The sequence below is a fragment of the Neovison vison genome, chromosome 4 (genome assembly GCF_020171115.1).
Source record: "Neovison vison isolate M4711 chromosome 4, ASM_NN_V1, whole genome shotgun sequence".
In the NCBI taxonomy this organism is placed as follows: domain Eukaryota; kingdom Metazoa; phylum Chordata; class Mammalia; order Carnivora; family Mustelidae; genus Neogale; species Neogale vison.
Window position 1 is genome coordinate 159,639,024 of NC_058094.1, and position 14,887 is coordinate 159,653,910.

At 35.5% G+C, this 14,887-nt stretch overlaps 1 protein-coding gene across 1 annotated transcript in view; it reads left to right on the forward strand.

The window, feature by feature from the left end:
- AKAP9 (A-kinase anchoring protein 9) overlaps positions 1–4,594 on the forward strand; it is a 186,765-nt gene extending 182,171 nt beyond the window's left edge. The window contains exon 51 of the mRNA XM_044246000.1: positions 4,575–4,594. Coding sequence (XP_044101935.1) covers positions 4,575–4,579 — 5 coding nt within the window. The 3' untranslated portion in view covers positions 4,580–4,594. The remainder of the gene's footprint in view (positions 1–4,574) is intronic.
- The last annotated feature ends 10,293 nt before the right edge of the window (positions 4,595–14,887 follow it).

Genomic DNA, 14,887 nt, shown 5'->3' on the forward strand with positions numbered 1-14,887 from the left:
CTCTAAAAAATGTTGCAATCATCTCTGTAGGTTTCCTCTATTAGAAAATGAACTTGAGAGTAGGGATTATGTCTTGTTTTTATATTCTGCTTTTATCTTAATACCTACCATAGCAGTTCTCAAAATTGTGGTCCATAAGCCCTCTGGGTATCCCCAAGAGTCTTTCAGAGTATCTGCAAAGTCAAAGCTCTTTATAATAATACTGTTATTTTCTTTATCACTGCTGGAATTTGCCCTGATAGTGTAAAATCAGTAGTAAATAAAAACTTCTTGGGCTTTGGCACAAATCAAAGGCAATGATACCAAACTTGAACAGTTATTATTCTTCACTGCCATGCACTTGCAATAGAAAAAAAAAAATTACCTATTTCACTTAAGACTGTCCTTGATGAAATTGTGAATATTAGTTTTATTAAAGTTCAAACATTGAGTAGATGTATTTTTTAACTAGCAGACTTTTTTATGGGATAACATTTTGCTTGAAAGAATGACTACCAAACTCAGGTCATTCACATTTATTTGACATTTTCTTGAAAATGAAACCAGTCTGTCCTTTTAAAGAAAATCATTGGCAATATTTGTTGTCAATGATAAAATTAAAGCTTTCCAAGGCACCTGTGTGGCTCAGTCACTTGTTGATTGATTTTGAGTCATGTGATTTTGGCTCATGATCTCTGGGTCATAAGATCGAGCCCCAAGTTGGGCTCCATGCCTGCTTAAGATTCTCCCTCTCCTTCTGACTCCTCCCCCCCAACCCCACCCCCTGGGCTCGCACTCTTTCTCTCTCTCTCTCTCTCTCTCTCTCTCTCAAAAAACAAACAAAGTTTCAAATAAAAATTAAAAATTTTGGAAAACTTAGATACTACTGTAAACGACAACATAACTAATTCTTGAGATTTTTCTGCAGAGGAAAATTTAGTAACAAAAGGATTTTGTGTAATAAAATGTGTCAACGTTAGAATCTTTGCAAAATTCATTGAACCAGTATTTTCAAATGAAATGCATGATGCTACCAAATCATGCATGGGTAAAATATTTTTTGAAAGTACAAGTTAGACCAAAAGATTTTCATAGAATATAAAAAGTTCATTGATATACCTCTAGATTCTACATTGTCACTCACTTTTAAGATACTATCACTTATAAAGAAAATTACCTATAATTATCTGGAAAAGTTTTTTTTTTTTTAAGATTTTATTTACTTATTTGACAGAGATCACAAGTAGGCAGAGAGGCAGGCAGAGAGAGACGGGGAAGCAGGCTCCCTGCTGAGCAGAGAGCCTGATGTGGGGGGCTCCATCCCAGGACCCTGGGATCATGACCCAAGCGGAAGGCAGAGGCTTTACCCACTGAGCCACCCAGGCGCCCCTATCTGGAAAAGTTATTAAAATATTCCTGCCTTTTCCAACTATATGGCTGTGTGAAGTTTATATAATTCAACACAAACAATGCACATGATTGAATACAGAAGCACATATGAGAATTCAACTATTTTCCATTAAGGCAGGCAGTAAAGGTATCTGCAAAAATCTGAAGTAGCATCATGTATTTCACTTCTTTTTTTTTTAGAGAGAATGAGCACAGGCAATAGGGGGAGGGGCAGTAAGAGTGAGAGATGATCCTAAGCAGGCTCCAGAATCCCATGGGGGGCTTGATCTCACCACCCTGAGATCATCAGCCAAAATGAAGAGTTGGAGGCTTAACCAACTGAGCCACCTAGGTGCCCCACTCACTATTTTCTTTTATTTGAAAACATAACTATGTTCATTAAAATGCATTGTTTATGTTAACATGGGCTTGTTATTTTTAATAAATTAATATTTTTATTTCTCCACCTTAATTTGTATTACTGTAAATATGTATAGATATACACATTTTTTTAAGTTCTTTAGGGTTCTTAATAATTTATGAGATTGTGAAAGACTCCTGAGACCAAAAAGTTTGTAAACTGCTGACCTAGAATATGAGTTGTGAGGCTTTCAATTTTTGTTCTCTGTGGAACCACATCCCATACCATCAGTATGACCTTCCTATGAAGTAGTTTTAAAACAAGACATTTGATTAATTATAACTCCAAGGTAGTCCTCATTATTATATAGCCATAGCTTTTGTTATTTTAATATGAGTTTGCCAAAGTAATATTTCAGAAGCACATCATAAAATGAAAAGGGAGATTATTGATTCACCATGGATTCAACCCTACTATTATTTTATTAGTTGAGTATGATAATTCATCTTTTTCCTGTGCTGCCCATACTTTTCATCAGACCACTCTTAATGTTATTGAAATTAAGTTTAATTCCTTATTGTGATCTGAAATCCTGGGTGATAAGCATTTGTGAGCAATGCCAATTTTTTTTTGTTTAAATATAAAGTTAAATAGTAAGATGCTTGACTGAAAATTAGCTGGGATAATTTTATTGGAAAATAGGGTGGTTTTTTTGGAGATTTTATTTATTTGACACAGAGAGAAGGAGGGGAGAGAGCAAACACAAGTGGTGGGGGGAGGAGGGTAGAGGAGAAGTGACAGGCAGCGGGAGAAGCAGGCTTCCCACCAAGCAAGGAACTGGATATGGGACTCAATCCCAGCACCCTGGGGTCAGGACTGGAGCCAAAGGCAGCTGCTTAATCAGCGAGCCACCCAGGCATCCCAGAAAATGTTTTCTTAAAATAAGAATAGTAGTAATAATAATAATAATTTTTCTTTCTGTAATCTTCCTCAGATATATTTGGAAGGGGAAGGAGGAGAATTATATTAAGTATAGTACAAACTATAGCCATTTCTCCAGAGAGCTCTTCTCCCTCTCAGCCTGGCCTTGAGCCTCTGCTCACTTTCCCATAATTCCTCAATAAAATTCTGCTCTGACAAGAAGTGTGATTCCCTTAAAATCCCCAAAACCACACTTTGGACATATGACCTTACCTTTACAACTTTACTGAAGGACTGTAGATAACAAAGTAAAATTTTAGAACCTGAAAGAACTAAAACCATCCAAACTAAAACCATCTTTAGAAACAGTCATGTTTCTAAAGAAAAAGAATAAAATGTTAAACATGTCATGGGGAGCGGGAGTTAGTTTCCTTCATAGACACAGAACATTATGTGGTTTTCCTTTTAAAAATTTACTACTATGCTGCTCCCACTGAAGGGGTTTTCTTTATTCTTTTAAAAGATTTATTTATGTATTTTAGAGAGAGAAAGAATGAGAGCAGAGGGACAGGGAGAATCTCAAGCAGGCTCCAGGCCCAACACAGAGCCTGACACAGGGCTTGATCTCAGGACCCTGAGATCATGACCTGAGCCAAGATGAAGAGTTGGTTGCTTAACTGACTGGGACACTCAGGTACCCCTGAAGGTGGTTTTCTTTAATCCCTAATGTCAAAAAATCTCCATTTCAGTGAATTCTAATCCCTACCCACAGAAATTTATTTCACCCAAGGATCCGCAACCCACCCACACCCAAACCCTAACCTGCCCCTTCCCAAAAGGGCAGTTCACAGGGCACAATTATACAGAACATTTCCCTAAGTCTGAATTTTTCAGTAAGAGGCAGTTAAGCAAAGCTGTCTCGTTTGACACATCAAGTTAAGACCCCTCAAGTTTCTATGTCAGTGTGAAATAAGATGTACATCTTCATTTCTCCTGTAGCTTTTTGATAACTTATTGGACCAAACACACACACCAAGAACAAATATCTTTCAGCCCGGGACAAAGGCAAATAAAGGAAGAGAAGCATTTTCCTAAATGCAGCTAAATTCACACAGATTCCATTGCTTTTAGTAGAGATGGTACTGTATGTGATTATGCAGAAATAAGTGGTTTTCCCATTGTGCATCCTCAGGGTTTCAGACCTTGCCAACTAAAGCATTGGAAATAATGGGATTATCTATTGATGATGGATACTTTTCAATAACACAAAGATCTGGGTAACTTTGAAATTATATCTTTATAATAATAGGCCAGAGAAAATTATCACTATTTTCTCTTTGTTCCTTACACTTTGGTGTCATATGTAGAAACCACTGCCTAACCCAGGGTCATGTAGTTTTATGCCTATGTTCTCTTCTGTGAATTTTATAGTTTTACTTCATATGAAGGAGTTTGGTGGATTTTGAGTTAATTTTTGTATATGGTATGAAATAGGGCTTTAAATTCATTCTTTTGCATGTGGATATTCAGTTGTCCCAGCATCATTTATTGAAAAGACTGTCCTTTCACCATTGAATTATCCAAACACCCTTGTCAAAAATCAATAAACTGTATATGTAAGGGTTTAATTCTGTACTCTCAATTCTGTTCCATTGATCTATGTGTCTATCCTTATTCAAGTGCCACAGTCTTTTTCTTCTCAGTAATATATACACACATTCATAAATAAGTGTTTATTTATATAAACTTACAGCAATTTCTTTTAATGAGTGACTTCTAATTAACATGTCATAATTTATATATATGTGGGTGCATTTATGTACTTATTTATACAAAGCTTGGGAACTTGATAAAATAACTTTTAATGCTCTTTCAGCTCTGTTAGGTAAAATAGGACTCTTAACAATTTTATGTATGTTTTTAGGTTAACAGGATTCCATCTGCTGTTCTCACGGCATTTGACCACTGATTTTGCAGTTAGTGCTCATGGATTTAAAGTTTACTGTGAAGGTAAGTGATGGTAATGTAAAAGGACCATTGCCCAGTTTAATGTAATCAACCCAAAATTCTCCAGAGTGGAAATGGAAGAACTACAAGGAAGGAAGATACAGTTCATCTTCTTATCTCAAATCTTGTTTTAAGATTCACCTTATTAATTATTTATATATAATAAAATATTAAAATTAGTGGGCTTTAATGTTTTGTCATAGTCATGTCATAGTGTATCCAGACAGAGGAAAATCATCGCTTCTTGGCCTTTGGGCTAAGATCAAGTGTAGACAGAGGAAAATCTTTCTTAAGAGACAAGACTATGAAATCACTATAGACCTAGAGATTAACAAAAGGAATTGAAATGTGAGACTAACAGAAAACTAGGCCTATTTGAGTTTTGGGCTCACAGACTCTACCCTATTCTCTGTGCCCCACCGCTCAGCCAGAAAATAAACTAGTAATCTGTCTTCTTTGCAAGTTAGGACCAAGAGAAAAAAGTCCAGTAAGAGACAAGAGTTGACATCTTCCATTCCAAACCAGCATTTTCAATCCCACAGGTCCATAACTCTTTAGCCACAGAGAGAAATACTAAAAAGCTCTTGAGACAGTTTTTATTTGGAAGTTTGGTACAAAGTCATGGCATCAAAACAGACCTAAGTTGATTAGGAGGACATTTATAATCTCTATTTATCCCATGTACTGTGGGTACTCATATGTTTCACCACGGAAGTATTGTTTAATAATGGGGTCAGACCCTAGGTTCTGCTGAGTGTTAAAAACATACAGAATCTGCTTGTCTTTCATTTTTAAGATGTGAAAAAATTCTGATGGCAAAAATATTCTGAGGATTTCAGATACAGATCATGGACTTCTGATTTCTTCTTTATGTGATTTGACAATAAGTTTTCAGTTTATTCCCTAGTTTCAAGAAGAGCCCCTTCCTTACCCATAGGAATATCATACCAAATTTCGACTCACCTCCCCAGGACTATATTACCAGAATGTATCACATCAGGTCTGATATCATTTTAAGAAACACACAAATATTATAGAAGCAGTGGTTATTTTCTAAAGCACATACTTCAAAATATGAGGGTTTTTTTTTTTTTTGGCTTAAACAACAGAATTTAATATTCTCACAGTGCTGGCTAGAATTCCCAGATCAACGTGTTAGCTGATTTAGTTCCTGGCAAGATCTCTCTTTCTGGCTTATAGATTGCCTTCTCATGGTATCCTTACATGGTGGAGAGAACTCATGTCTCTTCCTTTTCTTATAAGGGCACCAGCCCTGTTGGATCAAGGCCCCTCTGTGATAACCTCATTTAACCTTTGTCAGCTCCTTACAGGCCCTCTGTCCAAATATAGTCACTTTGAGGTTAAAGGCTGCAACATATGAATTTTTTCTTGAATCCTTTATGTTTGAAATTGGGAAGTACGAGTTTTCCAACTTGGTTATTAATTTTCAGGATTGTTTTGACTTTTCTGAGTCCCTCATTTTTATATGAATTTTAGGACCAGCTTATCAATTTCTACAGAAAGAGATTGCATTGAATCTGTGTATCAGTTTGGAGAGTATTGCCCTCTTAACATTAAGTCTTACAATCCATGAACATAGACACCTTTCCGTTTATTTAGGTCTTCTTTAATTTCTTTCAGTGATGTAAATTGTTCTGTTTTCAAGCCTTCCACTTCTTTTGTTAAATGTATTTATGAGTGTTTTTTTTTTGATGTTATATATGGTATTATGCATGGGATAATTTTCTTGATTGCATTTTCAGATTGCTCACTGATACTGCATAGAAATGCAGTTAAATTTTATAAATTGATCTTCTAGCCTCATAGCTTGCTGACCTCTCATTTACTAGTTCTAATAGGTTTTTAATAGTTCATCAAGATTTTCTAGGTACAAGATTATGTCATCTATAAATATAGTTTTATTTTTTCCTTTCCAATATGATTTCTTTTATTCTTGTTCTTGCCTAATTGCCATGGCTTAAAACTCCAGCACAGTATTGGAGAGAAGTGGTAAGAACAGACATCCTTATCTTGTTCCTGAAACTAAGAGAAAAGGATTCAGTGTTTCACCACAAAGTATGATGCTAGCTGTGAGTTTTTTGTAGATAACCTTTATTAGATTGAGTTAGTTCCCTCTCGTCTTAGTTTACTGAGTGTTTTTATCTTGCAGGAGTACTGCATTTTTTTCAAATCCTTTTCTGTATCTTCTGAGAAGATCATGTTGTTTTTGTCCTTTTTAATATGTCATATCACATTGGTTGATTTTTATTTTTTGAACCAACCTTGTGTTCCTGGAATAAATCCTACCTGGTCATGGTATATAATTCTGTTTTTAAATTACTGGATTTGGTTTACTTGTATTTTAATGAGGATCTTTGCATCTGTATTCATAAGGGATATTGACCTGATATTCCCTTTCTTGGGAAGTCTTTGTTTGTGTTTTCATTATCAAGATAATACTGGCCGCGTAGAGGATATTTAGATCTAATAATTTGGTCTGCTGCTTTTTGTTTTGATTGTCGTACACTCTGTGTGGAGGATCTGCCTGAGGTTGAAACTTAATGTCTTTTCTGAGCCTTTCCGGAGCATATTTATTCACTTTCTAATTTTCCTAAACTATGCAGTTGTTTTTGAATGTCCTAGTTTTGATGTCTGGCTCCCAAAAGAGGAAGGAGAGGAAAATGAAGGGATGAGAGAAGTATATCAGAGCTTTAAATCCCAGGGAAGTCACGTGGGCTAGAGGGGGCGGGGCTTGCAACAATTGGTGGGAGTGCAGCAGTGGCCACCCACCTTTTGTCTGCACTTCTCTGTTTAGAAGCAGCAATGGGTGAATTGCGTGGCTCACCTGGTTCATCGTGTGACTCTTGGTTTCAGCTTGGAACCCCATGTCAGGCTCCAGGGGCCTGCTTAAGATTATGTCTCTTCCTTTCCCACTGCCCCCCTCCTGCTTTCTCTCTTAAAAAAGAAAAAAGCAGCAATCAGCAAGAAGAGCTCACACATCTGATATTTGAAGGACAGAGTCCGTTTACTAACCCCTGGTTCCTGCAGGTTTTGTGCAGGGTGCTCCAGGAACATGTGCACAACTGCCTGTCAGGGCACTGAGATGGCGAATGGTAAATACATTTTTTTTTCCAGTATTTTATTTTATTTTTATTCCAGTATTGTTAACATAGAATATTATATTAGATAAGTACAACATAGTGATTCAACAATTCTATGTATTATTCTGTGCTCGTCAAGATAAATATACTATTGGGGCGCCTGGGTGGCTCAGTGGGTTAAGCCGCTGCCTTTGGCTCAGGTCATGATCTCGGGGTCCTGGGATCGAGCCCCACATCGGGCTCTCTGCTCAGCAGGGAGCCTGCTTCCCCCTCTCTCTGCCTGCCTCTCTGCCTACTTGTGATCTCTCTCTGTCAAATAAATAAATAAAATCTTAAAAAAAAATAAATATACTATTAATCCCCTTCAGCTATTTCATCCATCCTCCCCCACCCACCTCCCCTCTGGTAATCATCAGTTTGTTTTCTATAGTTAAGAGTCTGTTTTTGGTTTGTTCCTTTTTTCTCATCATTTGTTTTGTTTCTTAAACTCCACATATGAGTAAAATCATATGGTATTTGGCTTTCTCTGACAGACTTATTTCACTTACCATTATACCCTCTAGATCCATCCTTGTTGTTTCAAATGGCAAGATGTCATTCTTTTCTATTACTGAGTAATAGTCCATGGCAGATAGGTAGGTAGATAGAGATATACGCATACATATATAGTACTTCTTCATCTGTTCGTCTATTGATGGACACTTGTGCTGCTTCCATAATTTGGCTATTGTAAATAATGCTGCCATGAACATGGCAGCATTAGTGTTTTTATATTTTAGTGTTTTTATATTTATATTATAAATTAGTGTTTTTATATTTTAGTGTTTTTATATTTATATTATATATAAATTAGTGTTTTTATATTTTTTGGGTACTCAGTAGTGCAATTATTGGATTGATTTACTGAATCATATGATAATTCTGTTTTCAATTTTTTGAGGAATCCTGTTTTCCTCAGTGAATACAAGTTTGTATTCCCACCAAAAGAAGGTTCCTTTTTCTCTATATCCTTTACAACACTTGTTTCTTCTGTTTTTGATTTTAGCCTTTCTGATAAGTATAAAGTGATAGTGTGGTTTTGATTTGCTGGTTGATTTTTGATTAGTGTGGTTTTGATGATCAGTGATGTTGAGCACCATTTCTTGTGTCTGTTGGCCATCTGTATTTCCTCTTTGGAGAAACATGTATTCATGTCTTCTGCCCATTTTTTAATTGGATTGTTTCTTTGCTTTGCTGTTGAGTTGTATAAGTTCTTTCTAGATTTTGAATACTCAACTTTTATTGAATACATCATTTGCAAATGTCTACTCCCATTCAGTAGGTTGTCTTTTTTAACCTTCACTGTGCAAAAACTTTTATTTTGATGTGGTCCCATTAGTTTATTTTTTCTTTTGTTTCCCTTGCCTTAAGAGACAGATCTAGAAAAATGTTGCTGTGGCCAATGTCAGAGAAATTACTTGCCTGTGCTCTTGGATTTTTACGGTTTCAAGTATCACATTTAGATCTTTTTTTTTTTTTTTTAAGATTTTATTTATTAGTGAGAGAGAGCATGAGAGGAGAGAAGGTCAGAAGGAGAAGCAGACTCCCCATGGAGCTGGGAGCCTGATGCGGGACTCGATCCCGGGACTCCGCGACCGTGACCTGAGCCAAAGGCAGTTGCTTAACGAACTGAGCCACCCAGGCACCCTCACATTTAGGTCTTTAAGCCATTTTGAGTTTATTTCTGTGTATGGTGTAAGAAAGTGGCCCATTTAATTCTTCCACATTTAGCTGTTCAATTTCCCAATGCCATTTGTTGAAGAGACTGTCTTTTCCCCATTAGATATTGCCTCCTTTGTCAAAGGTTAATTGACCATATTATTTTGGGTTTATTTCTGGGCTCTCTATTCTGCTCGGATAATCTATGTGTCTATTTTTGTACCACTACAATACTATTTTGATTACTATAGCTTTGTAGTGTATCTTGAAATCTGGGATTTTTAACACCTCCAGTTTTGTTTTTCTTTTTTAAGATTGTTTTGGCTATTCAGGGTCTTTTGTGGTTCTCTATAAATCTAAGGATTGTTTGTTCTAGTTCTTTGAAAAATGCTGTTGGTATTTTGATAGATTTGTAGATTGCTTTGGGTAGTATGGACATTTTAACAATATCGGTTCTTCCAATCTATGATCATGGAATATCTTTCCATTCATTTATGTGGTCAACAATTTCCTTCATCAGTGTTTTACAATTGTCTATTTTATTCCTGGGTATTTTATGATCTTTGGTATAGTTGTAGATGCAATTGTTTTCTTTGTGGGGGGAGATTGTTTTCTTAAATTCTCTTTCTACTGATTCATTATTAGTATATAGGAATACAAAGGATTTCTGTATATTGATTTTGTATCCTGAAACTTAATTCATTTATCAGTTCTAGTAGTATTCTCGTGGAGTCTTTAGGGTTCTCTGTATATAGTATCATGCCATCTGTAAATAATGAAAGTTTTACTTCTCCCTTAGCAATCTGGATGCCTTTTCTTTTCTTTTCTGCTGTGGCTAGGACTTCCTACAACTCTGTTGAATAAAAGTGGTGAGAGTGGACATCCTTGTCTTGTTTCTGATCTTAGGGGGAAAGCTCTCAGTTTTTCACCATTGAGTATGATGTTTTCTCTAATCATACTTTCTTAAGAGGTTTTTATCTTGAATGGATGTTGCACCTTATCAGATGCTTTTTCTGCACCTACTGAAATGATCATATTATCTTTATTCTTTCTCTTGTTGATGTGATGTATCACATTGATTGATTTACAAATATTGAGTCACCCTCACATCCCAGGAATAAATCCCACTTGACTGTGGCAAATGTATTATCAGATTTGGTTTGCTAGGGATATTTGCATCTATGTTCATCAAAGATATTGGCCTATAGTTCTGGGGGTTTTTTGGTTTTATTTTGTTGTTGTTGTTGTTGTTTGTCGTCTCTTTATCTGGTTTTGGTATCAGGGTAATGGTGGCCTCAATACATAGGTTAGTATTTGGTTTGTAACTCTACTTTTTGTTTTCTACATGAATTAAGAGATTAATACATTAAAAAACAATTAGTCTAAAAGCTAGCATTATTGTAACTGGTTTGTAATTCTACATTCTGTTTTCTATACATATTTAAGAGATTTATGCTTTAAAAGAATTATTAATTTATGTTTTGGGGCACACATTGTGGAAATACATAATTTTGTGACGTAACAACCAAAAGGAGCAGGGACAGAGCTCTCAAGAAGCAGAGGTTTTGCATGCTATTGAAGTTAAGCTGGTATAAATGCAAATTAGAGTGTTACAACTTTAGCATGTTAAATGTAATCCCCATAGTAACCGTAAAGAAAAAATAGATATGGAACATGAAAGTAAATAAGAAGGAATGTTAACAATTCACTGCAAAAAAAATCAGCTAAACACAAAATAAGAATGTAAGGCAGGAAATAAGGGTCAGAAATGCTCTAAAGCATGTAGAAAACAAAAACCAAAATGGTAGAAGTTTAATCTCCCATCAGTGATTAACTGTAAATGAATAAGCCAGTCATGAAAACATAAATATTGTGTGATTCCACTTACATTGAAGTACTTAGTGTAATCAGAATCATAGAGACAGAAGAATGATTGATGTCAGGGGTTAAGCGAAAGGGGGAATGGGGAGTTACTATTTAATGAGTATAGAGTGTCAGTGTTATAAGATGAAAGTTATGGAGATGATAGAGATGATCACACAACATTGTTCAATATATTTAATACCATTGCACTATATATTTAACACCATTGCACTATATACTTACAAATGGTTGAGACAGTAAATTTTGCTATGTGTATTTTAGTGCAATAAAAATTTTGAAAAAAGATGTTTAATGCAGTAGTGTCAATAAAGTCAAGTATTGGAAGCAACTTAAATGCCAACTGCCCAACATTTTTAGACCACAGTTGACCATTGAATAACATGGTTTTGAATTGTATGGGTCCACTTATATGTGGATTTTTTTTTTTAAGATTTTATTTATTTATTTATTTGACAGAGAGAGATCACAAGTAGGCAGAGAGGCAGGCAGAGAGAGAAGGAAGCAGGCTCCCTGCTGAGCAGAGAGCCCGATACGGGACTCGATCCCAGGATCCTGAGATCATGACCTGAGCCGAAGGCAGCGGCTTAACCCACTGAGCCACCCAGGTGCCCTGGATTTTTTTTTTTTTTATAAATACAGTACAGTACTGAAAATGTATTTTCTCTTCTTTATGATTTTCTTAATAACATTTTCTTTTCTCCTAGGTGACTTTATTGTAAGGATACAATATATAATACATATAACATATAAAATATGCATTAATCCACGGTTATTGGTAAGACTTCTGCTTAGCAGTAGGCTATTAGTAGTTAAGTTTTGGGGAATTAAAAAATTATATACAGATTTCAACTGCACTGAGGGCGAGCACCCCAACCTCACATTGTTCAAGGGTCAACTGTACTTTATTACTATATTTCATGATGAAATATTAAATAACAGATGGAATAGCTACCAAAATAATTATGAAGACCACATGGGAAAATGGGGAAGTATGATAAGATAAAATTTTAATATATATTAATAGTTGCTAATCATAAAAACACATGTGCTAGACACTGTTTTGATTTTTTTGCATTTAATCCATTATATACATTAAGTCCTCATTAAAATACAACACCCTGGGAAATTTTTTTTTTGTCAGATGGTAAAAATCAAGGCAAAGACTAAATGACTTTCGCAGACCAAGTAGCTAATTAGGTGCAGAGCAGAGATGCAAAATTGTTTGGTTCCAAATCCCAGTATATTTGCTGCACTGCTATTATATGAAACAAACTATATGCATATGGTTATAAATACAAGGTGAAAGATAACTTGCAAACATTAAATTGGCTGTGTTAAGAGGATAGGATTATGTGACTTCTTTTTCACTCTTTTTGTAACATACTTATTGGGAAAAAAATGAAAAGAACAAATAAGCAAAAAAATAAAGAAATAAAGTGTTGTCTCAGTCCCCCCAGATTTAATTGCTATTATGTTGTTTCCTGCTTAAAACTTATTTTACTGTTGTTTCATCATGTTTTCAAATTAAAATATAGTAAAATAGAGGTATAGCACACGTGATAATAATCCAAGGTAAACTGGAAAATTCAGCTATGTTTCATAGGGCATAGTAATAGTCCTAAAGATTAATAGGACTTAAAATGTTTAAATGTTAAATGGAACTCTATTAATAGCTGTTATTAGATTAAGTATCTTCTATATACCAAACACTTTTCTTTTGGTGACTTGTATAGAAAATTCAGCTTTCTCTTAGTTTTTTAATTCTTCCTTTAATTCTACCAAAAAGGAGGAATCCTAAGATAAGGGTATTTATTACATCATAGAATGCTTACAAATCTCTGTTTCTTTTCCACAACTTTGGCACTAGGACTGTCCTCCATTTGCCCTATTCCCTATGCCATCTGCCCTAACCCTATCGTTAGGGTAGGGTAACTATTATAACGAAATACCCCAAAACCTCAGACCCTCACTAAGAATTTATTTCTCACTTATTCAGCAGTGCAAAACAGCTATGCCTAGTTGAGGGGCTGTCTTCCAAGTTGAGACTCAGGGAGTGGGACTTCCTAGTTTTGTGGGTCTTCATTGCCCAGGATCTCCAGCCAGACAGGGAATAGAATGTCTGTTTAGGGGCTAGGTCTAAAAGCAACTTCCATCATTTCTGCCTAGATTTCATTCAGAGAAGTCAATCACAGGAGCCCTATATAATCACAAGGGAAGCTTGGAAATGTAGTCTGATAGGATGCCAAGAAGGAAAATAAAGGAAAGGGTTTGTTGTAGAGAATAGCAGTAGCTGTAACCACATACAACCTAACCTAGCCGGGCATGAAAGGGTGGATTGTGCTATGTTCTAAGCTTTAGGATGAACAACTGCCTTTTCCTGGTATTTAAATTTGTCTGTCTTTATCATCAGTATTGTGAAAATAAGATTAGGTATAAAAGAAGATACTTACCTATTCTGGTTATAATCTACTAAGATATATCAATACAAACCAAGCTATTTGGACTCCTTTTCTAGAATACTAGATACAAAGAAATAAATCAACTTCTTATTTGTGAGCTACCAACAGGCATCTTATGTCACAGAGAAGAGCCTGAGAAAATGAAAATAGAATCTGAGACAGGGAAAAGCAAAGCATCCTGATACTGCTCAGTTTCTGAATGTAGGTGTGACAAAAAAGCAGAAAGCCCTCATTCTTTAGGAAAAAAAAAATTATACTAACTTCCTCTTTAAGAATGGAAACTAACTTTTTATCAGTGAAATTTGTTAGCTGGGGGCATCTGGGTGGCTTAGTGGGTTAAGCCTCTGCCTTTGGCTCAGGTCATGATCTCAGGCTCCTGGGATAGAGCCCCCCCACCTGACTCTGCACAGCAGGGAGCCTGCTTCCCCGTCTCTCTGCCTCTCTGCCTCTCTGCCTACTTGTGATCTCTCTCTGTCAAATAAATAAATAAAATCTTTTAAAAAATGTGTTAGCTAGATAGAAAGCCAAAGAAATGCATTTTTGTTTTGACAACCTACTTTTCACAAGATAAAAATTTTCTTAGCACAAATAAGTTACTGATTTACTTTTTCTGTTACAGAAATGAAACCTTTAATTGATTTTATTGCTTCAGATGTTTGTGAAAGTTGCTTAGCTAAATCAGAAAAGTCACACAATAGTAATTGTGAAAATTACATAAAGTTTTGAATTGTATCTGTTTATGTAGATTATTCAACAGTAAGCCTCCCAAACTTTTTTTTAAGATGCTTTATATTCGCACACTCTAAAAACTATAGTTTTAACTATTCTCTTCTCTTCTCTTAGTACACTAGAATTTTAATAAAATTATTTTAAGCAGTTTTTGCCCCCAGAGCCGAATCACAATGCACTTTCTTTCTCACACTTAACACAAAACTAGTTTCACCTGGGTCTTCTCTGGCTTTAGTTACAGGAGCAGGTTTTTGTTTCTGTTTTTTTAGCTTACCTAGATAAAGGTTCTAATCTTTGCAGTGGAAAGAGTTTTGACAAAACAGTTTTGCTTGGTCTCTAGGAACCCTTGTGCACTGTTG